Source organism: Coloeus monedula (assembly GCF_965178545.1).
Source record: "Coloeus monedula genome assembly, chromosome: 7".
In the NCBI taxonomy this organism is placed as follows: Eukaryota; Metazoa; Chordata; class Aves; order Passeriformes; family Corvidae; genus Coloeus; species Coloeus monedula.
Window position 1 is genome coordinate 28,928,368 of NC_138787.1, and position 27,308 is coordinate 28,955,675.

At 46.9% G+C, this 27,308-nt stretch overlaps 1 protein-coding gene across 7 annotated transcripts in view; it reads right to left on the reverse strand.

Annotated features, from left to right (window-relative positions):
* Positions 1-20,063: 20,063 nt before the first annotated feature.
* Positions 20,064-27,308, reverse strand: part of CLASP1 (cytoplasmic linker associated protein 1) — a 173,251-nt gene continuing 166,006 nt past the window's right edge. For all 7 annotated transcript variants that reach the window (XM_082285311.1, XM_082285315.1, XM_082285312.1 and 4 more), the window contains 2 exons: positions 25,953-26,069; positions 20,064-24,181 (listed from right to left, as the gene is read on the reverse strand). In XM_082285311.1, the coding sequence (XP_082141437.1) occupies positions 24,095-24,181; positions 25,953-26,069 (204 nt within the window). In that variant the 3' untranslated portion in view covers positions 20,064-24,094. The remainder of the gene's footprint in view (positions 24,182-25,952; positions 26,070-27,308) is intronic.

The following is a 27,308-nucleotide window of genomic DNA, read 5'->3' on the forward strand; positions in this document are numbered from 1 at the left end:
TTGTACCACAGCATCAAATACCTTCTCCTGACCTTCAGAACCCACCACATCACATAGGCCAAATCATCCTCTGCCCCCCTCTAGGGCTCCCAGCACCTGTTCTTCCTCTTACCTGAACACAGCCCCTCAGTGAAGAAGACTTCTCCACCACAGCTTTCTCACCCAAACCTCCCTATTCCCTCCCAGATAAAAGTAATTTCTTTGTTGTGCTGATTGCTCTTCATCTCTCATTTTAGATACTTGTTCAATTGCTGTGGTAAAATACTTTGATCATATGATTAAAAGGGATTGATGAATATTTTGTTTGATGGATTTTTCTACTTGAGGTAATGCTGTGAAGGGACCTTGGGATACTTTTTGTGTTGAAAAAAGGTATTTTAAAAATAAGTATCTTTTCCTGTGGATGTTTGTACCTGGAAACCCAAGTATTGTGCCTGTGAGTTCAGTCCAAAAGTTCATTCTGCTGCTTCACTGTTCGTTGCAATCCCTTTAGCTAAGCACTGAGTGGGAAACATCTTTCATCTGCTTCACTGGAGAGTCGAGAGGTTTTGATCAGCTTTTTGGCACCTGGAGCCAAACTAGTAGAATTTGCAGTGAAGTGACTGAGATACAGTCACATATTCAGTTCCCTTTCTGCTCTGGAAGAGCAGTGTTCCCATTAGCCAAGGGGCTAAAAGGATGTGAGCATGATAACACTGTAGAGATGGCTACCGATCTGTAAAAGAAGTGAAACACTTAACTCCCACAAAACTGAAAAGAAACAAAGCATCTCTATACCTTTATGACTTCCATCACAAATATCTGAGTTGCTTCTGGAAAGTCTAGCAGGATGTTCTGTATCAGTTAAGCAATTTTGTGTTTACAAAGCCCCAGATAAACTTAAAGGATCAAGGGTGATTATACTGTATTGAAGAGCTTCCAAAAACTGCCATTAGTTCATTATGGCATTAGTCAAGGTTATTCAGGGATTACTCCACCTCCCTCTTGATGCACAGACCATAGAACCTGGACGAACTGCAGGGGTCTGAAATGATCTTCAGAGACTTACTGAGATGGTCACCCAAGCACTGAATATGCTCTTAGGAAAAATAGTCAGCATGTGCCTTTTGCGTTGCCTTCCTGTGTATTTTAGCTCACAGGTTTCCAGCCTTTGACTTGGGGATCCTTGGGGGAGTTGTATTGAAGGAGGCTCTGCAAGATAACCAAGAAAACTGACTGGGCTGTGACTGGCTAATTTGCTCAACTTTCCCTGGAAAACAATGAAGGTAACAGAAACTAGAAAGGACTGGAAACCTGAGGTTTTAATCAACTGCAATATTATGAATGAAGAAAGGAGCAGCTTTTATACAGCCCTTATTGCTCTAAATAAAAAAGCATTGCTTTGCCTTTAACAGGGTTTGGGACTTCTTCCAATGGAAAGTACAGGCTCTCACAGGTAGCCCACTGATCCTCAAGGTTTCCTGATCTATTCCATGCTGGTCCACTTTTCAGATGGAAACCATCCTAGATGGGTTCCCATTGCCCTCTACTGAAGCTCTGGGCAGTGGCTACCAGCTGGAGTATGAATGTAGTCATGGTGTTACAGCCAAGAAGGAGGACAGTGAACTGGAAAAACTGAGAATGAACAAGGTCTTGAAACTGTGCATTATACTGACAGAAACACAGAGCTTATTTTGGTTTTACAAGAGGAAGATTAACAGGTGACTCAAACATAGTCTATAAATACTCACATGGAAAATCAACATTTCATAAGCAATGCTCCTAAACCTCACAGCAAAGATACAAGAGCCACAGAATAAACACTGCAAGTTAATAAAGCGAGACTAAGAACAGACTGCAATGAATGTAATCAACCATGAGTGTAACTTTCCCAAACTTCTTGGTTAAAGCCACCTTCCACCATCCCCATTTTCTAGATATAATTACAGACTGATTTTTTCTCACCAAAAAAAAAAAAAGAAAAAAGAAAAAAAAAAGGGAAAAAAAAAAAAGAAAAAAAGTTGTATAGAAAGGAATTCATTTAGGTCCTGTGGCTAGTGTGACAGAGGAGGGCAAAGAAGCTCACCAGGACTCTTTCTATCTTTACGATCTCTGACGTCTCCTGCCAAAGGCTTCCAAATGCCATCTTATTACAGTCACCTCCCTGCTCTACCTCGTGAGTGTGAAGCAATGTATCCCCTTCCCTGACAGTCAAACTGCCCCGATGCTCATATGTCGTGATGTGCTGTCAACACAATCATCATGACACAATGAGAACCACATTAACTGAACTTAATAGCAAAGCAAATATCAGGAAGAATACCACACAAACTGGATTATTTTCTTATTCAAGTCATTCATTAAAACCCTCACCATTTTCTCACTTATCAGAGGTCACCATCAAATTTCCAGCTGCCACTAAATTTCCAGGCACAACATAGACCTGGTGTATCCACGAGGTCTTTTTGCCACAGAAATTAAGCCTCATTTGTGAGCTCTCCCCAATGTCATATTCATCATTTTGACTGTCCTGATTTTATCACCAGAATCAAAATTTTCTTTCTTCCTGGTGAACATTCCTTTTAAAGTAATTTTGTTGTGGAAACAAAAAATATTTACACAATGAGGAAGATGGATGATTGGATGACAAAATAAGTGCTTTTTAAATGCTCATTATACATCTATTGGCATTGGCTGTCTCATTGTGAGCTACAGGCTGCAATCATGGGGACACACAGTAGCCGTGTTTACATTGCTGCAAGAGAGACCTCCGGAGCCAACAGCACAAGTAGGAAAGCAGCACATGACTTTAAAAAAGAAAAAAAAATACAGGAAAGAGCAACAGCAGAAAAAAAAGTAATGTTCTTTCTGGCCAGCAGCAGACACTGACTCTGCAAACAGCTGTGCCCAGAACCCATCTGGAGGTTAGTTACAGTCCCTCTGCCCAAGGTCACCGTCTGTGTTGTGCTCCTGTCCTGGCTGGAGAGGTGTGAATACATCACAGCCTCACACACACCGGGGTGGCAGAGCAGGGGGGACCGTCACTGCCTGGTGCTTTGTGGGGAGCAGTGGCAGGAGGTGAAGCATCATCACCCAGAGCTGACAACAGCCCAGCTCTGCTCACAGCTCCACTGCCTGAGGAAGCTTTGCTTCACAGCTGAAAAATTGTAGCTGGGACAAAAATATCTGTGATGGCTGCATGTATCCCACATCCGCCCACCGGCCTGGTCTGCCACCCTGCCCCAAGCACTGGTGTCAGCACATGCAGGGAGAGGAGAGCAGGGAAAGGAGAGGCCAGGAGCCGGGCTGCAGCAGGAACTGGCTGCGTTAGCCAGCTTTGCCAGGGGTGGGTGTGGGAAAGCAGAAGAGGTGCCAGAAGATGTCTAGTCAGTCCATAGATCCCACAGACCAAGGTTGTGGTCCTCTCTACTCATGGAAAGGGAGTCCTAAAAGTCTGAACAAGAGGCAGAAGACTCCCTCTGGAGATTTGCAGGCACCACCAAACTGGGTGGGGTGGTTGACAGACTGAGCACCAGTGCTTTGATCAGTGGGACCTTGGGAAACTTGAGGCCAAGAGAAACCTCCCTGAGTTTTGCAGAGCCATGCAAAGCACAGCACCAAGCTGGAATAACCCCATGCGTCAGTTCAGGCTGGGAACCAACTGCCTGCAGAGCAGCCCTACTGAGGGGGACCCATGTGTTACCTTGAAAGATTAAATATGAAACAACAGTTCCCCCTTGCCACAAACGAGGCAAACCATTCCTCGTAATGCATGAGATCAAGGAAAGCTATCACCCCTTCTCCTTGGTGCTGGTGGAACTGCACCTGTTTGAGCCTCCTGTTCAAGGTAGGGAATTTGGACAGGATCCAGCAGGTGAACTGCTGAAACACTCGGGGCACAGAGCACTTCTCCTGTGAGGAGAGCTTGGAGGCATTACGCTTGCTGGATCTGAGGATGATGAGGTCAAGACAGGTCCTAATAGCAACCCACTATGCATAGGCATTAAAAAAGATGATGAAGTCAAGCACTTCTCATTAGCAGCAGTGATCAAGGTAACATCCACAAGCTGTCACTTGGAGATTAAACTGAGCATTAACAAAAACTTCTGTACCAGAGGACTGGGACAGGCTACCAGACAGGCTGTGGTGTCTCCACACTTGGAGGTGTTCAAGATGGCAGCAGCAGAGCCATGGTTGATGCAATCCAGTGTAGGCTCCAGCCCTGTTTTGAGGAGGAGTTTAGATTAGAGACATTCAGAGGTCACTTCCCACCAACATTTCAACAAGTCTATGAAATCCTGCAAGGGGTACTGTGGTCCTGACACAGGTTTTAGTGTACATGCTGCACAGTCCCCTTCCTGCTCAAGGCAATGTCCAGGTCTTTACCTCACATGTAATGCCCTAGCACATGTGTGATGTCCACAGCTTCGCACTTCCTGAAGAGACTCATGGTAAAAGGTCTGTGTGATGTTCTACTGCATTGGCTGTCCTGCCTCAGTGAGACTTCTGTGCAAAAGCCAGCTGAAAAGTGGTTATTTTTAACTCTAGAGGAAAGGCTTTATTATAATCTGGAGCTGGCAAAGTAACAGTGTCAAGTAGACACATCCTCTCCAATGTAAACTCCTCAGCCATGAAATAATTCCAGGATAATTATTAGACACAGTTGAGCATGTAGAAAGAACTCAAATGCTCCACCCCAGGGCATTTATCTGTTGTAGGACAGCATGAAGCATGAAATACAGTCTTTCATTTCCCCTGAAAGATTTTAGAGACATTTTAAATTCCTGGAGAGGAAAACAATTTAAGATTCTTCATGTACTCAAAACACCTTTCAATAGTCCCTCAGAGAATGCTTAGTATCTCACCAGAATCACAGCTTACAGCTACAAGATCACTAGTCCTTCACAAACACTATGCTTAAAAATACAAAACATACAAGAAAATACAAAATACAAGAAAACATTGGCCATTATTATTATTATTATTATTACTATATTTGTTCTTTGCTTCAAAGTAAAGCTTCCATCAAATGAGGTTTTTCTTATAGAAATGCTCTAGTTAGATGATTCACACAACAAATTCATAACTAAGAAGAAGATAGACTGGAAAAGGGACTGTGGTTTTCTTTTATTAGCTACATGTAGTCTGACTGTAATTATTCCCAACTGGAATATTTGTACATAAAAGCAATTTTGCAATGACAGTAATTTGTACAATTATTCTAATAACATGTTATTCCCTTAATTTTTATAAACAAATTCTAAGACTCTTTTTTATTGTGTTTGCACAGCAATACTCAAGTCAAATAATGAAGCCTCCCAAGTTCCCTTCAAGGTAGGGTAAGGTGAGGTGAGTGGAGAGTGATCTCTACTTCTGGTTACAAATGCATTTATTTCCTCAGTATTCCTTTCTCCCTCAGGATATCCTGGATTTCCTGCTTATACAAAGTGTCATCTCTTGTCTCTGCAAGTCCTGTGGGGCAAGTTAACACATTTGTATTGACGAGTTAATACATTTGTATTAACTTCATAGGATGGCACAGTGTGGATGCACCTTCCACGTGCAAATATCCCATCACCATTAGGTAACGAAAAAGTCATCTTACATTGCAGGAAACTTAAGGGCAAACTGACATCACCACAACGTGATGGATGTGTGAATGAATGCCAGGGTGATAAGTCCCAGTCTAGCTCTCCTTAGCAGCCATACAGTAGGACCAGGGAGAAGCCATCTCTTTCCACGTAGGATATGCAATGCTGAAGTCTGTGATTTCACTTTCTTCTTACACATCCAGGGATAAATTTAAGAATTTTTTACAAAAAGTAGTGGAGTTACAGAAATGTCAAAAATGTGCAGGTGGAAGAAGAATCACAGAATATCCTGTGTTGGAAGGGACCCACAAGGATCATCGAGTCCAACTCCTGTTCCTGCACAGGACACCCCAAGAGTCACAGCATGTGCCTGAGGACATTGTCCAAACACTTCTTGAACTCTGCCAGTCTTGGTGCTGTGACCACTTCCCTGGGAAGCCTGTTCCAGTGCCCAACCACCCTCTGGGTGAAGAAACTTTTCCTAATATCCTAATATCTGAACTAGAGACTTTATTTTCCACATAACAGTGGGTACATTGATATGACTTTACAATAACTTAGTGAGACCAATAGAAATGTGACAATTTTGGCACATTCCCACACAACACAGGGCAGTGGTTTAAGACACTGTTGTTTCCAAATCTTTTAAGATAAATCACCAATTTCAAGTCTCTTTAAGATACAAATCATCTGCCCACTGAGGTACCCTTGTATTGTGGATAAAGACTTCCCAGAGAGGAATGGGATAGCATCTGAGGGCACAAACAGTGATGAATACCCTCAAACAGGACAATCCCAGTGACCAAAGCACATCTTCACTTGCAAAAAGAAGACTTTTGTGGGTTTGTTTTCATAGTGCAGTAACTAACCTCAGTGCACAGCCCTCCTGGGGGGCCATTATTTTGGCTTTTCCCATGATGTAGTTGGGGGAGGTCAGCGACAGTTCAGATGCACAGTATTCAGTACTGCTGGCTACAGCATGGCAAAAGCAAGCCCTTTCTTTCTTGCCTCCTCTAGGTCTGACTGTCAAACAGCTGTTGGACTAAAGAGACAACAGATACCAAGGATATAATCAAAGCTCACTGTAGCAAGCAGAAACTGTTGTCTTCAGCAGGATTTTGTCTCAGCCTAGAAGCACTCCATTATTTCACAGCAAAGACAAGCACAGACTTTCAGAGGAAGTTTTTCTCTTGTTCTACTTTAATCAATCAGTGCCAATTAATGAACATTTAGTTTCAGCTCAAGGAAGGAATGACAGAAATTATTATGTCCTGAGACAGACATCCCATCAGCTTCTCCACATCATTAACTGCCTCAGATGAATTGGCAATCAATTAACTGAGATTAAAACGTCTAACACACAAACCATCTTAATTCCCCTCTCTAGAACCAGGATGACACAAAATTACTACCCAACCTCTGCACATATTCATATAAATACAACTTTACTCTGTCCATAAAACAGTTTTTCTGGTTCATCCCAGGATATGGGTTCATCTGACACTGAAATACATTGCGGATTTGCTCTTAGCTGACCCTGAGCAGGGAATGGGATAACCACTCCTGACACGTCTGTTTATAAGGCATCAGCTAAACAACTGTCTTACCACAGAATGATTCAATCAAGAGCTTTGTGCTATAGATACATGTTGCCCATCGTAAAAGAAATTTGTGGTCTTGAAGACAAGCTATTGTATATAGACTAAAGATGTAAAAATTATGAATACTAGTGTGCAATAGGATAAGGTTGATAGTAGTTTTAGTGTAGCTCTGCCTTTCTTATTTGACTTAATATTTGTTTAGGATAGGGTGCAAGGCACCTGAATTCCCTGGATTGTGCCAGTGAGATCCCAGTGCTATAAACACTGGAGATGAATCAGATGAATCCTGCCAAACACCTGCTTTCATTTATCAAAACAAGGTTAAGAAACTTGGTCACAATTTATAAACATCTCTTGGGAAGGGTCTTTTCTTGACACAAACAGAAGCAAGGTGGTAACACTGAAGGGGAAGCTGAGTGCATCCAGCAATGCCCAGCTCATAACACCTGGTGTGAGCAGTAGCAGTCATGGAGATTATTAATGGTGAGACAGCGCCATTTTTTTTTGATAAATAAATAGAATAAAACCAAAGTGACATCATCTACTTAGTAGTGTCAAGCAGTCAGATTTTTCATCATAGCTGCTTTTCAATAGTTTCCATTTATTTGAAGTGGCTAGTATTTTGATTTTATCATTATACCTGCCTTCTCTGCTTTTTTTCTTCAAAAGCATAAAATAAATTATTCTAGAGTTCTTCTTCCTGCAGGTTTCTTGTTTGGACTGTCCTAACCTTAGCAGTGAGTAAAATTACAAGGTTATAATCCAGCAATCCAAGCATGAACTGCATTGAAGAACTGTCCCTACCATTGGTGCCAGTGTACAGCGTGACTTGGAATCCATGGGGAATTCCAGAGAAAAAGCCACATTGTGATAATATTTACAAAAGGGGAGGGATGGCCTCCTTGAGCAGCTTGCTAACTGCCCAAATCTAGGAATCAAACAGTAAGTAACACAATGATGTGGGGAGATGTCTCTTGGTGAAGGCTGTGGGCAGCACACCAGGTGTTATCCCAACTCAGGGAGTTGGGAGCAATCAGACTATGAGCTTTCAGTGAAAAGAAATGTGCTTTTAGTAAGGGTAACTTCTTCTCCTGCTATCACGCCTCTAATGGTCTGAGGCTTTGTTCCAGCCTGTGGGCTGTCCTTGTTTGCTGGATCCAGCCTGACAGTGTATCTCTGCTAGGTCCAGCCCAACCCAGCTGGGCATGGGTAAATGTGACCAGAGGACTTTTGCTCTGCAGCCCCTCACCTGTGGGGATTTAGATGCCAGAAACTGCAGATGCAGTCCCGTGGCTCCTCCTGATGAGGGGGTCATGCTGCAGCAGGCTTCAAACAGTGACCTGGAGACCCTGCAAGGGCCCAGATTGCTCCTGGTGTTATTTCCTCTCCAGTGGAGAGTGATTGCACTTCACAGGCCAGCTGGCTATAGATGTGACTTTTGGGGGATTCCCATCTCTACTGGACATAAAAATAATGGTTGAAAACCATTGAACTACATAAAGGCAAGAGCCTTCCAGTGGCCTTGAATATGCTATTCATTGAGGTCGGAAGCTGCTATGGAATTTTTCAATACATTATTTAATCTGGGCAGCCTGAGCTCCAGAAGCAGAGGGAGGAAACCCTTCGACTCTGGAGCCAGGGGCCCTCGGGCAAGGAAAGGGAACAATTTCAATGGCTTTTAGAGGACACATTGGCCAAGTCACACATGTTCCAGCAGCACATGCACTGGCAGCACAATAAAGCTAGAAAAGAAGTGTCAGGTGAGCTTTCTAAAAGGGCACAGATTGCTCCCTACTCTGCAGCATGCTAACATTTTTTGGGCATTTGTGGGTTTTAACTCCCTCATGGCTGGAAGGCAACCTCTTAGCACAGGGATTTTTGGCCACCCTAAACACAGAGTTAGCAGCAGATCCTCAGCGGGCAGAAACCTGCTGTGGCACCCACTTCTCAGCAACTGAGGTGTCCCTAGTGGGTTCTGGGGTGACATAGTCCTGCCCTGAGAGCTGCACTGCCTCCCCATGCACTTCCACCCACCCACTGCAGGAGTGCTGCACCTCTCCTCTCACCTGTGCCAGGAGGCGAGCAGCTCCCTCTGGGAATTGTTCTTTCTTCAAGAGAGAAGAAATGGCTTTTTTTTGGTCTTCAGTTTGCCTCTCAGATGGATCAGTCCCAGGATCTGAATCCCAGTGTGGAGTGGTGGTGCCAGCACAGTGTGGGGAGCAGGGAGGGAAGAAGCCAAGGGAGGGCTGGGGATGGATTCTGCTCTCAGCCTAGTGAGGTATGAATACCACTGATTGTATAGCATGGTCTTAACTCCAAAGAGACCAGTGTCTAAACAGCTTTCCATGAACCACTTCTATATCTTCCTGCCTCGATGGCAATCCTTCCCTCCTTGTGCCTGTCAAAGTTTGCTGACATTTTCTGCATACAGCATCTTCTTTTCTAGTCCAGAAAATCTGGAACCTTATTAATAAAGCAAACAAACACATGAAACAGTTTTGTTTCATTTACTCCCAGTATCCTAAGGGAAAATAAAACAAAACTTCACTGACTGGTTCCTGAAGGGTATGGGAGCAGCTCTCAGTGGGGAGAGGTGACCCAGAGTGGGGGAGCACCCAGAGGACACAGCAACTGTCTTCCCTCACCCTGCACTGCACAGCTTTCCCAGGCCTTCTGATACGTGTGTGTTGGGACAGAGCTTCAAGGGTGATGTCTTCAAGTCAAGGAAACACCATCACCAAAGAGGGGCCTATTCACTTTTCTGTCCTTCAAATGCCAGTGGCCTTTTTGTGGGTGTCTTTGATTTTAGAGACTGGTCGAGGAATTTGTACTTCACTCTCAATTGCATCCAACTGCTTTTAAAGCAGAGACCATTGCCAGCCCAAGAAAAATAATCTTATCCCAAGGCCTTGAGAAATGCAGTGGCTGTTTTTAAGTGTCTTCCTCCATCACAAGCAGCTCTTTGTCAAGCGCACCCAAGGCTAACCAACACACTGATAAGAGGATCACATCCCCTGCTGCTGCAAATGGTCCCACTGCTCCAACGGAATCAGGCTCTAAAGCAAAAAACACCACAGCCCATTGGAAGGCCTTGTGCAGGCAGGGCTGAGGCAGAGCTCCCTGCCCACTGCCAGGTACCCTTGGCACCAAGGGATGGCAGTGCTCAGTTCAGATTGCACAGCCTGCACGCTGGCTTTAGTCCCAAGGGAAGTGGCGTCATCCCACACCGGCAGGGACCATCAGTTGCATTTCCCATCTTGGGGCCAGTTAACTTCGGAGAGCCAAGGGAAGGGGAGGCTCCCCCTGGCAAAGGTGCTTTCTGCAGCATCCATGAGGTGGGGAGAAGCTGGGACATAAGGTCAGAAAACAAACCCTAACACAAACAGAGCTGAAGGAATGGTTGGATATAATTTAACTGTTTCAACAATAGAGGCAGCCCATGTCTGAGCATGTGTTTTAACTCCCTGCAGATATGTAATAGCTGTGGCGGGATCCTGGAAGTGCAGAGAAACAGCAGAAGAGAAAAAACTCACCATCCCCTTGATAACAGGAGCCTTGAAGGAAGATGTGCCCCATGTCCCCAAAAGATCTCCCAGTGACTGTAAATTGCTTTGCTAACGTTTTTTTTCTGTTTGCAGGGCCTTTTCCTGAAAGGGGCCCTGTTAGTGCACCATCCCATGCCTCTGTTTCCCCACCCACATCCAGGGCAACTGGGCTGTCCCTACAGGAGCACTGGGAAGATGGATTGGTTAATATTTGCTTAGTGCTCTGGAGATAGCACTATATAAGTCTAATTACATTTTATGCCCTCATGTGATAAGGATGTCATCTTGGATTAGAGGGGATTAGTTGTTAATGCCATTCCTGTACATACCGGTCCCCTCCAGGGCTTTGATTTCTGCTGAGAAGGTTATTCACTCTGCTTTCAAATCAGTAAGGTCTTCCTAGTTATGGTAATCGTGGAAATCAAAGGTTTTTGGTGGATGAAAACAAGACTTGGTGGATACCTGACTATGCCTTCAGCCAAGCATAGGTGTGTGCTCAGTGACTGATGGTGTGCACTCAGTGACTCTCTTGCTTTGGCATCCCTAAACCTTCAGCAAGGCCAGGGGAAGGGGGTTGAGCATGTCTCCTCCCTCTGCACTGAGTTCCAAACACACCACCAAGTTATTAAGTACAAATCTAAGTTAATGTTTAGCTCTTGCCCAAAACACGGTGATTGCCAAAAGCCAAAACAGAGTGGGAAGCCACACGCTGGTAATGATTGCAGGGCAAAATGCTACTGCAAGGACATTCCCACATCCTCGGGATGCCCTCCAGGGAGTGCTCCAAGCTGCAGACAGGTCCCAGGGCGATGAGAAGGGCCTCTGGCTCCCATGCTGTATGGCAGGAGCAGGGCAGCTCACAGGGATTTGGCTTTTTGGAGCCCATTGCAGTGAAGCTTTCATCCCTTCCCCACAGTGACCCTGACAGCTCGCAGGGGACTTCCTGGAGAGTCGAGGCCCTCTGTCCTGATTGCAGAGGTATCATGGATTAAACCAAGATCCCTTTCAAGGATCCCTTTGCAGCACTCCCAGTTGCTCCAAGCATTGGTTTACCTCTGGCACAGGCTGGATTTCAGCTTCTGGCTCAGAACAAAAAGGATTGTCCTGTCCCCACCTCCCACTAGCAAGGGTTTGTCCCAGAGGAAAGCCTGGATCCGTCACCTATAGTTGACCACGCAGGAGCAGCCGAGGTTAGAGCACAGGCTCCTCTCCACAGCAGAGGTGAAGGATGACATCTCCTGGCTCTCAGCCCCCAGTGGGCAAGAGCAGTTTTGGCTTACCAGCATGATGAAGAAGCTCATTGGAAAGGAAAACCTGCAGGGACTTCTTAAAAAAGCTGCATTAAACTTTCAGAGACAGATCCCACCATGGTCCTTTAGCAGGGACCATCTGCAGCCAAGTATAAAACAGGGAGCTGCAACAAGAAGTGGTGGGAAGTGGTGAGCAGCAAAAGGAGCCCTTTACAGTTCCAGGAACACCCATGACAGTGCTGAGAGGGCACAGCTGAGCGAGGCAGAGGGTGGCCAAAACTTCAGCCCCAGCTCTGGGGAGGCTGTGAGGGCTGAGGCTGCTGGGAGCCAAACTGGGTCAGACTGGAGGTGCTTCTCCATCATCAATGGAATGCAAAAGCAAGTGGAGCTTTTTGCTTACCTGGATTGGCTCTACAAGGCAAATAACCACCTCCATTTATTTCTTACTGTTGGCCAGAAGAGCTGGTCTTTTGCAAGACAGGGACTAAATTAAAACCACTGTCACTTTGGGTGGGTGTTCTCTGTCCTCCCAGGGCAAGAGGTGCTGGGGTGCAAGTGGGGGCAAGATGTTTGAGAAAAAAAAGCTTAGTTTGGGGTTTGAAACCAGACACGTTCCATGGAAGACACCCCATGGCACAAGAAGCACCAGGGGCAGCTGCAAGGCAGAGTGCTGCAGGACATGAAGCTGAAGATGCCACCAGGGTGCCCTGGCTTGGCACAGCCTGTCCAGAGCCTCAGCAGAGCCATCACCCTGGGAGCCCTGAGCATCACATTTCTTTGGCTGCAAAGACCAACCTCCCTCCCAGCAGCTACTCCAAATGCAGGGCATGGAGCCAAGCTGTCAGGGAAGCCAGCAGGATTCCTTAGCAATTTTATCAAACTCAGCATTTTCTGGTAGAACATTTCCATTTCAGTGAGTCAGCAGCCTTGGAAAGAGTCTGTCTGTCTGTCAGCAGCAATGAAGCTCGAGGGGGCACACAGGGAAAGGCCCCTGGGACACACACCTGACCTGGCTGCGTGGACACTGCTCGGGAGGAGACATGCAATGAACTGCCCCACTTTTTGGCCACTTCCCCTCCAGTCTATTCCTTGTCCATCAACAGAGAAGCTTGTCCAAGCTGAGTTTTCAGATTAAGTGGGCTGACGTGCAACAGGTCAAGGTAACAGAAGGATTCTGTTCCTTCACATGCTTGATCACATCATCCCTTTGTCAAAATTAGGCCTGGAAACAAGTTAACTTTATTACTCTGACTGTTATGTTTTCCTCATCTAAAGTTTTCTTGCTAAGCCCAAAATATCTTGCCCTATCCAGAGAAGAGATTAACCCCCCCGTGCTTTTGCCTCTTGCATATTTGAGGGCTGCTCTCATGTCTCCCTGAGCCCCTTCTGTTGCCTGTTATCCAGCCCAGGTCAAGCTTGCTGGGAGTCATCATGTCCTTGCTAATCTCTGGCCTCACTCCAACCTGCCCATGTCTTCCCCAGTGGGAAGCCAGCTTTTCTTCACAGACCTTCTCTGCAAACCCCCAGTCCCTTGTTCCAACAAGTCCTGGCAAGGATTTACAGCCTGTTGCTCAGCAGGGATGGAGTTGTTGTTGGAGAGATGGAGGAGATAGGGCAGGGGATGCAGGCTTGGGGGTAGCCAGCAGGTTGGAGACTTGCAAAGAGACCAAAAATGCTGTCAGCTCCCACTCCCTGCTCCCTCTCCAAGAGGGATTTTTACCCGGGGAGCTGAACTGTGTCTTCCACATCAGCTTGCAGTGCTTGAACCAGGGCTTCACCTGTCCTAAAAGGGGATGGCTCCGAGGCAGCTCTGGAGGGGCAAGGCAGGAAGTCAAACTGGGCTGGAGACTCCCAGGACAGACCAGGATCCTGAGTCCCTGCCAGGGCGGGACTTGTTTTCCCTCCTTTCTTTTTTTTTTTTTTTTTGTTATGTGTCTGCTACAGAGGATGGCCTAGAGCAGGACTGACACATGAATCTCATCGGGCAGGACTCGGCTGCTCCTCTTCCTCTGGCAGCAGTGGCTGCAGGGCTGCAGACTGTAGCAGTTGCAGGTACCTCCTTGCAGGAAAAAGCAGGAAAAAACTGGCAGGGAGTGGAAACGAGTGGCAAGCAGATTAGAAACCCAGCTCCTATTTATAGAGCGGCAGTCAAGAAACTGCCCCTGTGACAGGGACATCCGTTTAACCCTTCTGGTCCCAAGCACCAGCCCATCCAGAGATGCTGAGCCAGCCCAGCCTGTGCCGGGAGGGAGCATTCTGGAACAGGGGAAGCGGGACCTTGAGCCAGGGCACCTGTAGAGGGGACAGGAGACAGGTCCAGGCACAATGGAGCTTACAGCAAGGCAGTGGGGAGAGAGGTGGGGTTATGGGTGTTATGAAGTTGGGTCACCAGACAAGGAAAAAAGTATCCTGCTGCATGGCAGACAGAGAGAGACAAAAATATTTCCTCTAAGAGGGCGGTAATGAATATGTTTTAGGGGCAGCTCCAATGTTTCCAGCCCCCTAGGCTTCGGTAAATTTGAAGGTAATTGCAGCCATCCCTTCGAAGGCCACTGTGTATCCCTTGCCCAGGAGTGGTTGCTGATGCTCCCACAGGGCTGCTGCATCCCGCAGGAGTGCACACGGCCCCTGCCCCCTGCTGCTCCCCACCATGGTCTCCCCAGAGCTCAGATACTTCACAGCCCCCTCCACATTTGCAGGGATTTGTTAAATGTATTCTGAAGCTCCCTCTTGGCTGTTACTCTACCTGGTGTCACTTATGGGTGTCTTTATGCCATACATCATTGTTATATACACTGCCATGGCAAGACTTTCCAGCCGTTCCCCCACTTGCTTGTGTCAATAGCTATTTTTACAAGATTGCCTTTCTTTACTTCTTAATTGATCTAAATCCTTTCCCTTAGCTTTCTTGTTAAAGGTGGATTTAAAGGAAAGGAGTTCATTATCTCGGACATTTTTGAGTCATTATGAATTTCATCCCTCTCTTCATTAAGTACTCATTACTCCTCAGCTCTGGAGGGCTGCTTTGTCCCCGATGTGTTTGTGAGCAGCTTCCCTGGCACCCTGTAATCCCCCAGCCCCGCTAGCTCGGTCTGGTTTACACTGCCTTCGCCGTCCCTCCACTGCCCGCACGGCTGCTCCCAGTCAGTCTCCTCCACTCCCAAACAAGCTCCTGCCTTTCCTTGTGCCCCAGCACCGTCTCTGCTGAGCCCTGTGGCCCCGGATCCCTCAGTGGGTTGAACCCCATGAGCGTCATCCCGTGCATCCCGCCTGCCCCAAGGGACAAGCGCCCACTCCCACTGTCCCTGAGCTGTGCAGCGAGAGGAGTCCCTGGCTCCTGGTTAATGGGCTGGCACTCGAGTCTGGATGTAAATAGCTGGGGTTTGGGAAGTGGTGGCTCTGCTGGGCCTGTTGCAGTACATGCCAAGTTATGACAAAGCAGCATGGAGAATGGAGTAATGTTGTGTAAGGGCCCTGGGACTAACAGGCCAATACTTCCCAAGCCTTTGGCTGCAGTCAGATCCCCAGGGAGAACCTGAAACGTGAGCATCTCCTGTGCTGCAGTGGTCCAGGGGACACAATGGCTGCAGTGGGTGTCACTGTCCTCCCATCCTCCCGGCAGAGGAAAGCCATGCACAGCTGGGCACTCAAATGCTGACCCCGCTCTGAACCAACCTTCTGCAGCCCGTTTTACATGCACATACCAGCTGTAATCCCGTGTTGTCCACAAATGGATCCATGACTGGGGCTCACAATGAGAGGTGGCCTTTCTCTGGACTTATACAAGCACACAGCCATCCAATCTCTGAGAGACCCTCTCCATTCCAGTCTCATGCTTCGGTTGATTTCAATGCCCCTGCTGCCCCAGCAGCCTCCCTAAAGCTTTGTAGGACTCTTTTTTTCCCCCCCAGAGCAGGGGATGGTGGTTTATGGTCTGCCTTCTCCTCCCTGAAGTCAGTGTTACATCCATTTCCCTGAGCCTTCTCCCAGCAGGCTCCTGCCAGGGCTGGAGTGCACTCGCTGGGGTGGGCCCTTTCCATACTTCATGGAAGTGCATGAAAAGGCAAAGCAGGAAAAATGTGTTGGGTTGGTGAAGGGAAGAGAGGGGTGTGCAATATTTGCTCGGAGAGGGTAAATGAGGGTTGCACAAGCAAGAAGTTGGGTTGCACAATCAGAGGCGGTGGAATTATTTAACCTAAGTTACCACTGATCAACTGAGCTGGACTTTCTCAGGGTATTTAAATTCTTTAAGTGGAGAAAATTGAGGTAAGACACCTACCTGGTGCAGGAGTACAACTCTGCTGACATGTCCTGACCCACTCCTTGGCACACCCCTTAGTGGGAGGGAAGGGATCACAAGATCATTTGAGGGGGATTGCAGAGGGAAGAAGCAGCAGCAGCTCAGACTCTTCAGGACAGAGAAATGAATTGAGAATGGGCTGCAAGTGCTTCCAGCAAGTCTTCAGACTTGCCAGGAATCTGCTAGCTACCTTTAATGGCTGTAGCAACTCCAGTCCTGTCCACAGGGGTGTGCTCAGCAAAACCCTCTAAAGCACGGATTACAGCCATTCCTCATTCTCCATCTGTGAAGCAGTCATGTGGCTGAGGACGGGGACTTAACCACAAAGGGGATAAAAGGGACAGATACTTTCAAGTGGATCAATAAACACTCTCCTGTGCTGCTGTCTCATCCTAAAGAACACATGAAAATCCATAGAATGGTTTAGGTTGGAAAAGACCCCTAAGGTCACCAAGTCCAGCTGCTAACCCAGCACTGCCAAGTTCACCACAAAATCGTGTCCATAAGTGACACATCTACATCTTTTAAATACCTCTACAGATGGTGACTCAGCCACTTCCCTGGACAGTCTGTTCCAAAGCCTGACAAATCTTTCCATGAATTTTTTTCCTCATATCTAATCTAAACCTCCCCTAGTGAAACCTGAGGCCCTTTTCCTATCATTTGTTACTTGGGAGGAGAGAAAACCTCACTACAACCTCTTTCAGATGGTTGTAGAGAGTGATAAGGCGTCCCCTGAGACTTTTTCTCCAGAGTGAACACCCCCAGCTCCCTCAGCCACTCCCTGTAGTATTTATGTTCCACACCCTTCCACAGCTCCGTTTCCCTTCTCTGGACACGCTCCAGCACCTCAATGTCCCTCCTGTAGGGAGGGGCCCAAAACACAGCATTTGAGGTGCAGCCTCACCAGTGCTGAGTACAGAGGGGCAATCCCTGCCCCAGTCCTGCTGGCCACACTATTGCTGATACAGGCCAGGTGCCCCTGGCCTTCCTGGACACCTGGGCACAGCTGGCTCATGTTCAGCAGCTGTCAGCCAGCACCCAGGTCCTTTTCCAATGGGCACCTTTCCAGCCACTCTGCCCCAGCCTGGGATTGTTGTGACCCAAGGGCAGGATCTGACACTTCACCTTATTGAACCTCATACAACTGTACTCAGCCCATGGATCAAGTCTGTCCAGATCCACGTGCAGAGCCTTCCTGCCATCCAGTAGCAACACTACTGCCCAACATGGCATCATCTGTGAACTGAAGGTGCACTTGATCCCCTCATCCAGATCATTGATAAAGACATTAAACAGAACTGACCCCAGCACTGAGTCCTGAAGAACACCACTGGTGACCAGCTGCCAATTGGATTTGACTCCATTCACCACCTCTCTGGGCCCGGCCATCCAGCCAGTTTTTAACCCAGCAAAGAGTGAGCATGTCCAAGCCATGAGCAGCCAGTATCCTCAGGAGATGCTGTGGGAAATGGTACCAAAGGCTTTACTGAAGTCCAGGTAGAAAACATCCACAGCGCTCCCCTCATGCACTCAGCAGGTCACCTTGTCATAGAAGATCAGGTCAGTCAAGCAGGACCTGCCTTTCACAAACTAGTGATGGCTGGGACTGGTCCCCTGATTGTCCTGCACATGCCTCATGATGGCACTCAGGAGGATCTGCTTCATGCATTAAGTATCTCAGCCTTTGTCACTTTATTTCCCATGCATCCAGTAAAGGATGGGGATTCTCCCTCTGGCTGTTAATTGCTTTTTTCCCTTTACAGCAGTAGCTAGATTAAGTTCTAGCTGGGATTCAGCCCCTCTAATTTTCTCCCTGCATAACCTCATGACATCCCTGTAGTCCTGTAGTCCTCCTGAGTTGCTGCTCCTTCTTTCAAAGGTCACAAACTCTCCTCTTTTTCCTGAGCTCCAGCCCAAAGTTCCACCAAGCCAGGCCAGGCAATATCCCCACTGGCTCTTTTCTTGGCACATGGGGACAGCCTGCTCCTGTGCCTGTAAGATTTTCCTTCTTGAAGAATGTCCAGCCTTCCTGGACTCCTTTGCCCTTCAGAACTGCCTCCCAAGGGACTCTGTCAGTTGGTCTCCTAAAGAAGCCAAATCTGCCCTCTGGAAGCCCAAGGCACTTGTTCTGCTGACTCCCCTCCTTACTCCTCTGAAGCTCCATCATTTTGTGATTGCTGTGGCCAAGACAACCATCACATCACCCACAAGTCCCTTGTTGCAGAAGGAGCCAGGAGACTATTTCCTTCTGCTCCTTTTCCTTCAATTGCATCCCATAAAACTTTCACCTTCTGCCATGCTCCTCCTGTAGCAAAGTGGGGTGGCCCATGCTGGCACCCCCAAATGTGCAAGTCTTGGCACCAAGGCCTTTATTTGTGTGTCTTCCACAGAGAACAGCCATAGTCAGATCTGGGCAGGGAGTGCCTGGAGGCATGAGCCAGTGCTGGGAGAAGACAACTTCTCCAAGAGGAGCTCTGCATCTGGCTGTGCTTGGTGAGGAGCCAGACACAGCTCCATCATGGCCTTCTCCCTTATAACCTGAGCAACAGCATGAGGACTTGGAAAAACCCAGTTACAGGTTATGGAGAGCCACTCTGGAGATGGAGTAGGCATGTGCCCAGCCTCCTCCAATCCAGCCCAAGCTGCCTGGTGCTCCAGAGGGCAGGGAGACCTCCAGCCATGCACTCTCCCCTGCATGAGTCTTGCACAAACTGCCAGAATGACCAATTTCTGCATCTGTGGGATGTCCCTCTCCTCAGCTCCCACAATGTGTTTTTGCAAGGACTGACCATTTCAAGCACGTCAGTAAAATCCAGCTTTGCAGCTTGGGCTTTCTAATACGACATTTGCAATGCCTCAGCCTTCAGAGCTTTACCAACCCCCTCAGGACTCTAAGGGTAATTTAGGCCAGCACCTGGAGTTCTACAAGGCCCAGATGAGGTACTACTCTATTCCTTCTCTCTTCCCTTTCTTATAACCCCAGATACCTGGCACTGCTTGAGAATATACATGGAAAGTGCTCTGGTAAGAAGCCAGGGTCACTGGGCAAGGGTGGACCTTCCCTCCTACTGTTCTGACACACAGCAGAGTCAAAAAAGACCCTGTCATCACAGGGGCAAGACGGTCCATCTGCAGCAGGGAGAGCCATTACTGCCCCTTGCTCCCAGCCCAGCCCCCGAATCTCGATGCAGAAGGGTCCCTGGGCTGGCATGGGCAGGGCTTGGTGACAGCCAGGAGTGCCAGGGCTGCTGTTAATGCTCTGTGACACTCTCCATATATTCTTCTGCCTAGGAATAGTCACACCAAAAGCTTCCCCTACAAAACCTGAACTTCTCGTGCACTCCTGGCTTCCTTGCTCCCACCACAAGGTATTTGAGGTAAAAATTGTACCTTAGGGGACTCACTTCCTGAGTGTAGAGCACAGCTTCACTACAGGTTTTTAAATTGTGATGAGCTATTATTCCCACAGGAAAACACACAAATGCTTGAGTGCTCAGGCTGCTCAGACAATTCAAATTCAAGTTGTCATTTGGTACCAGGCACAGAGACCTGTGCAGTTCCCCGCACTCCTTCAATTCCCCAAACACTTCATCACCCTTCTCTTAACACCACAGATATCCTTGCAGCCCTTCCTCCTTGAGTTACATGACTTTGCATGACCATCAACACAACTGAGTCAAGTAAGACCAAATCATTTACAAGCACAGGTTGGGGTAAGGAACTGTGTTGGACAATTAGTTACTTGGATGTTTCTCCCCCAGGAAGAAACCCAACTTCCACTTACTCTAGGGCAAACTCAAAAGGTTTTATTTTAATTTTTTTTAGCAAATTCTATCACGTAAATGTTAACAAAAAACATCTGTACAATTGCCATGATACACTCAAAAGTGAAACAAATAAGATATAAATACAGATATGGATGTAACATGACAAAAGCGGAAAAAATAGAAAAAAATACATGCGCATGAACACGGTGCCAACAAAGTCATTTCTCATGGCTGGCATTTTTCAGAGCGTTTTTCACTTCCCATCTAAAACATTGTTAGCAACGTCCTGCTGTATACTACAAAGGTCTATTTTCCTGTCCCTTAATATGTAATATTATGCTTGATAAATAAAGGGGTGGGGAGAAAAGGTTCTGATGACAAAGATGCAAGTTACATTACTTATACAGGTTATTGGTAAGCTAGTAATAAGCAATTAAAAAGACAGTCTCGTATTGTATTGTAATCCAGGCAAGCACACATAGTGTACCTTAAGAAAGCCACATGCCTCGGTATTTCTGAACTACATGAGAACTACAGTACGTAGACCTGTGGGGCAGATGGGGCTGGGATTTGCCCATGCCCATGGAGCACTGGTGCAGCCAATGGCAGAAAAAACATCCACATCTGAGATTTCGGCAACCTTGCAGCCAAGAGCTGCTGTCTGCTGAGAGTTTTCTCTCATTCAGATTTTTAAAGCATGGTGGGCAAAGAAAATACACTTTTTTTTCTTTTTCTTTTTTTCTTTTTCCCTTTTTTTTTTTTTTAAAGTACGAAAAATTGAAGCCCTGCATAATGGGCAGCAAGAAAAGAAAAGGCAGCTGCAGTAGGTGGCTACTGCCAGGAGAAGGTGAACACAAGCTTCACCGGTGCAGTGAGGCACTGCAGCACGCAGACCTTCCTCTGCAAGCGTGTGTGGACACTGATTTGTAGCCAGAGAGACCTTTATGCTCGCTGAAGGGAAAACAAGATGATTGTACAGCTTGTTGAAGTCAAAACTGGAGATCAGAGAGGTGACATTCAGAGCTAGCCCTTTGAGTACTTCAAAGGAAACACAAAATAAAAACTGGGTCATGTTCAACATACTAAACAACCCTACTATGTACATTATCCGCGATGATTTATAAATACCTAAGCAGAATGCTCCTACTGTGTACAGGTAGAACATATCCTAGAGTACTCAAAGGATGGACAGTCCTCGACTCATGCAGTGGAATTAAGTAGCACATTAATGAGCATCTGTTGACAAACAGAACTGAATCTGATTCAGAAAGTAAGGCCTGATTCTACCCTTTGCAGCCCCGGGTGTGCCAGTGGCCTCGGGAAGCGCAGGCTGGCCACAGGCGCCTTTTCAAGGACGAGCTTTGACCCCGACTGAGGTGTCAGGGACATTACAGTGTGTTCACTCTCAGTGCATACCAACAGGATTTTATAAAACATATAAAATCATTTGAGAAGGAATTCAATTCCTGGAGATTTGCTACAGTGTGCCATTCAATGGAAAAAAACAAAATCAAAACCAACCAACAGCAAATGATGATGGACCAAGCTCCATCACAGCTGGGAGGGACTAATACCACCTGGTCAGCTATGCTGACCTTCTGAACCCTAGAACTGGAACAGAAGATGCTGAACTGAGATGGGGAGAAAGACAGGCATAAATACTAAGCAGTTAAAGAGTACAATTAAAAAAAAAAACCAAAAAAAAACCCCAAACAAACAAAAAAAAAACCCCAACACCCCAAAAAAACCCTAGCCCGCTATTAAAAATTCAAACAAGACAGCTTAACTGCTGCCAACAAGTCAGCTGAGTATTTCCTCAAAAGGAAAAATAAATTTGTGCTAAAATCAAATTTGAATCATTCAAAAAAATTTAAAAAGAGCATTCTAATAAGCATACCAAAAGATGTGGAAAAGAAATGGTCCACAGAAAGGCAGACACGAACCATGGAGCAGCCAATATCCCCTGTAGTGAGGATGGCTTTTCTGAGCCCGTGGAAAGACCCTGGGGGAATCCCACAACACCCAGGAAAGCACAGAGTTTCTCCTGCCCTAGTATTACTAGCTGGGAAAGATGAGGGAACTAGCCCTGCAGCCAGCAAAAGCCTGCACACATACCAGGAGCAAATCACCTCCTCTGCTCTCATGTGAGCAGGGAAAGGGACCAACAAGCTTTGCAGCCCAGTGCCACACAGTCCCCCACCAGCCCCAATCTCTCCTGAGATGAGGACTGGGAGAAAAGCTGGCACCTAGCATCAGCTCCCAGCTTAGCTCCTCAGGGGTGGGGCTGAAACACACAGGGATAACTGATGGAAGGGGCTTTACCCTCCCCTGCTGCAGTAAGGGAGTCTCATGTTCTCAGTATGTTCCCAAGGTGTCCCTTCAGCTCCCCAAAGGGGAGATGGAGGAAGCTGGAGAGACTCCAAGGCATTGAGAGCAGCCAGGGAACACACATGCATCAGCACAGCTGCAGCCATAAGCTGCAGGCCTGCGGTCCTCTTGCGTCACTGGCACTGGGAGCAAAACCCCAGCTGTGATCCATGGCAAGGTTTGGGGTGGGCATGCCCATCAGCCAGGATCCAGCCCAGGGCCAAACACAGCATGTTAATTAGTGAGGTCCTGCCTTCCCTGGTTACAGGCAGAGCCAGGGGGAGCTCCCCCTTTGCAAACAGAGGGTCTCTGTTCAGGGAAGGGCGGTGCTGTGGGGTATTTGATTGCTGCTGGTTTGCCTCTGACCTGGTCTGTGTTATTAGGCTGCAAAAGGGTTTTCCCTGCTGCACCCCCACCTGAAGCACCCTGCTGCCAGCAGTGCCCAGTGAGGGACCCCCACTCTTCTGAAATGCAGAGCACTCAGCAGGCCTGGGTGTGGAGATGGCCACAAAGAAGGTTTCTAAAGGCAGTTAACAGCACTGCAGGGTCTTCAGGAACAGGAGGGCCTGTGGCAGGCAACCAGCACCATCCCACCTGGCTCAGAGGTGCTTCCATGTGGTATTTCTGTTCAGATTCAGACACCCTTTCTGTCCTCTGGGATGAACATTTTGCCCAAAGTGCAAAGGAGTTGTGGGGACAAAGCCATCCAGCATCAGTGGGTCAGTCAGAGCAGAAGATCAGCCCTTTGATGCTACAGATTTCAAGGAAAACAGCTGGCACTGAGGTACAGCTCTGCCAGCTCCCACTGCCCAGCCACTGACACACTGAGAGCCAAACCCAACCCCACGCACCCAACTCCACCATCCTTTTGCAGACATCGGTCCCAGAAATGGGTTTCAGGTTCCCTTTGGGGAGTAACAGGTAACCAAGAGAGTCTTTTGAACATATGAAAGAGCCAAATGGGTTGAGAGGGGAGAAGTATTTACAAAGTCAATGAAAAGAGCAAGAGCCCAGCTGTTATGCATACCACAGCTGTCTGAAGAGCAGTTACAGAGAGATCAGCCCATCTGGGGTCTGTCAGAACTATGTACAAAACTCAGATGTTTAAAAAGAACCTACGCTTTCATTACTCACTTGGTATCTCTCAGTATTAAAGCATCTGAGGCTGGAATCACAGCCACTTCTGCAAAGATCTCCTCATGGAGAGCCCTGCAAGTTAGGCAAGCTGCAACAGGGAGTACGAAACAGGAACACAAGACTTGAAAGAAGAGGAGGACCCAGTCAGAATGAGTGGGGGGAGAGAGCAGATAACTAGCACACAGAAACCAAAACTGGGTATGAACTAAACCAACAAGATTTGTTTGACTTTTACATGTGTCCAGGTTCTTGGACTCAGGGTTAGAATGCTAACCTAAACATATTTCTGAGATTTCAGCAGGCTATACAAATATGTTTAAGTACGGCTTTCTGATGTTCACTTTTAATGAAGACTGCGACACAGACCTTGCTTCCTTTACATTCAATACCAGTAAGATTCTACGTAAAAGCTTTTAAGGGACTAAAATACTGATTGCAATAAATATCTGCATGGCCTCCTTAAACTGATGGAGCGTGCCAGTGAAGAGTAGCAGAAAGGTCTCTGAGAGGCACCGTTGATTGCTTCTAAGTCTACACATGTCCACGGATCTCCATTAACTGTGCGTTGAAACATCTGAAGAGGAGCTGCTGTTGCTGTTGGTGGTCTGGGCCCTCTTTATATACAAGTTTAGTAGCTTCATCTGAAAGAAAGAAAGAAAGAAACATCAGGAGAAGATGCCAGAAAAAAACAGGTGGGCAAAAGTTGACTGCCAGTGTAAAAACTCGGATTCTGTGGTGAGCTAATTTTGGGGTGAGCGGACACTGGGCACTCTGGAGGAAAAGCAAAAGCAAAACTGACCATATTTCAGAACAGAGACAAGAGGCTGTGCCCAGTCCCACTGAAGTCACAGGCAGACTTAATGGGATTTAGAAAAGCCTCTTGCATTTCACTTCAGCAGCCATCAGTTCCCAGACCTCAATCCTGCAGCCGGACCAGGTCAAGCAGGATTCCCACAGAGGTCAGTAGGGCTGCAGGCACACTGGTGATCCAAGAGCCATGGGTCCCTGTCGTAGGAAACACCCTGAACTTTCCCTTCTTTATAGAATGTTCTTTTTCAGTGACATTATATCTTCACTAACGTGGTACATCTAGTGCAAGTGCAGTTGTTATGACTATATACTTCCCTTGCATGGGTTTGTTCTCTTTTTCCTCCTTGCCACCTTAACTCCAGATCCTGTCATGACTCATGTTTACATTTAACTTTAAAAATGCACGCACTCTGCGTAAACCCAGAAGAATGACTTACATGTTAATAGTTAGTGATGTGGTGGAGTATGTTTGTGGCACCAAGGATACTGGGATAATAAAGCCTCTACAACATTTTATATGGGGATTTCCTGACATCCCAAATATAAAGAGGTAAACCTCAGCACACTTAGCTGTCCTCTTAGCAGAGCAATTTGGAGGCACAATTGTAATTTGTTTATTGACAGGACAACACAGAAATAAAATCCAAGTGCCTTCAGTCTTAAATTGTTTTGGCCTATACCACACTTCCTTAACCATGACAGAAATTATTGCTTCAAAATGACAGCATGAAGCCCTCTGAACTAAGTAGCTATTCACATGCACAGATCTGTTTCAGAAACAAAAAATTCAGAATTAATCTTAAAATTGCATAGAAATCTTGGGTATGAAGACTTAAAACAGCAGAAAAAAAATTTGTGGTGGCTTATTGAGCAGCTCTGAAAAGCCATCAAAAACCAACACAAAATTCTCGTCTGAAGGACAGAGCTGAACTAAGGGCTTGGATTCACTTGCAGCATCAGGTCAGAATTTGAGTTTTGCAGCTAGTGTGACTCCAGAGTACAAAGTCCATTGAAGGGGCACTTGAGCTTGCTGTTGTCCCAGAAGGGACATGTGTGCCCTGCCATTAAGGGTGAAGCTCTACCTGCATTTCTACCAGCCCTAATCAGAACTTGCTGATGAGAGGACCTGCTCTCCCACCATCGCCATGCATTCCCATCACTCTCTGCACGAGAGTGCCTGTGCAGCCACAGAGCAGACTGAAAGCTATTTAATTTGTATTGCAGATCTGGTTTTCAGCCAGAGCAGCCAGCTGATCCAGCTCACTGCACAATCACCTCTGGATCTAATGCCAAAGGAGCAAAGCAAACATGGCTGGAGCGGGAAGGACCTGCTCAGAAGCAGCTTGCAGTTACACAGGATAAAATGCATCACGAAACCAATCTCTGAACACCATCAAAATTTTCTTAGTGATATTTCAAATGCTCACACTGCTGAGCAAGTGCTGTGCTGTTCCAGTGGTATTTGTCAGGGTGAGACAGGATTTAATAGAGTTCAGGGAACTTGACCCAGAGCTACAGTGAAGACACTGCTCTTGCTGCTAGTAAAAGCCAGCAGAATGGCTTGCACTACACCAAAACACCTGAGACACATTATTCTTGTACCTTGCTTCCTGTGAGTTGTGCGAGATGAGGTTTCAGTTCTTCTCCAATTACTGAATAAATAGCCACTAGGCAAAATACACTGGCTTTTCGGACACTGCTCTCCGTGTTATCATAGCCCTGGAAATGAGAGGAAAAGGTCAGAAGACAAACAGCACTCCCCAACACCCTTCCTCAGCAATACACTACAGAGCTGAAGTACATTTTGCAAATGAGGCTGACCTAAGAGATCAATAAAAAACCCTGTGCTTAACATAACAGTTTGCAACCTGACTACTCAAAGAGCAAGAGAATACAATCACCCTATCTGTTCCTTCTGTTATTACTGCCATGTTACAAGTTATTAATATCTAGTTATTTATAGCATTAGATAACAACACACAGTTTCCTAACACAAGCTCGGGATTCTATCAGGTACACACACTTCTGTGTCCAGTTCAGATGACCATGAACTATGCTGAACGGTCAGGACTCCTCGGAGGGCAGCTTGCCTACCAAGTAGGAAATACCACAGGAAAGAACATACTGAAAGACCCCTGTATGTATGCTGATCTCTGGCAGCTTGGGCAGAGCTCAAACTAGCCACCAGGTCACTTAGCAGCTGGTGACACCAGTCCCAAACTCAGGCAGAGATTTATCACTCAGCAGCCATCCCACCCCATGAGAAAGGCAGACATCACTTCAGCCTGTGGGATGCTGCTCCTCTGGATGCAGAATGACCTCTGCCGGGAAAGCCAGAGGAGGGATGCAGCACAGCTGGGGCTGTTCCAGCTGCAGGGCTGAATACAGCCCAAAATGACAGTCTGCAATTCCACAAAGCACTGAGCTAGGAGGGCACAAGACCTCGGTGAGCTCTGAGAAACACCAAGCTGTTGAGGATCAAGGTGGAGAAAAGGCTGAGCCTCCTCATCAGGACCAGGGCAAGCACCACAACTCTCCCCTGCGAAGCCCTGTTCTTCCATGGAGATGCCCATCTGTTCATGGAGAGCCTGCTCCAGGCTGTTGAGCTGCACACTTGTGCTCACACTGCTGCTGACACTCCTCGCCTCCTCACCACTCTGCCAGGGCCCTCAGTGTGGTAAACAAGCACAAAGGTGATTGTCTCCACACACACTCCTTCAGCCAGGATCCCAAAACACTTCCCAAATGTAAGGAGCAGATTCCTTCAGTTACTGAGTTTCTAAGGTAAGGAAATATCTCAGGCAAACTAGGCTCTGAAACAAGAACCATTTAAAGACATGGAAGTAATTAAAGAAGACAAATAAAACTGCCTTTTTAAAGGCATGCTGCTCCCAGACTTTTCCAGTGCATTGAAGCTTCACTGTTCAGATTGTTGTCTCCAACAGCAATGGCTAAAAC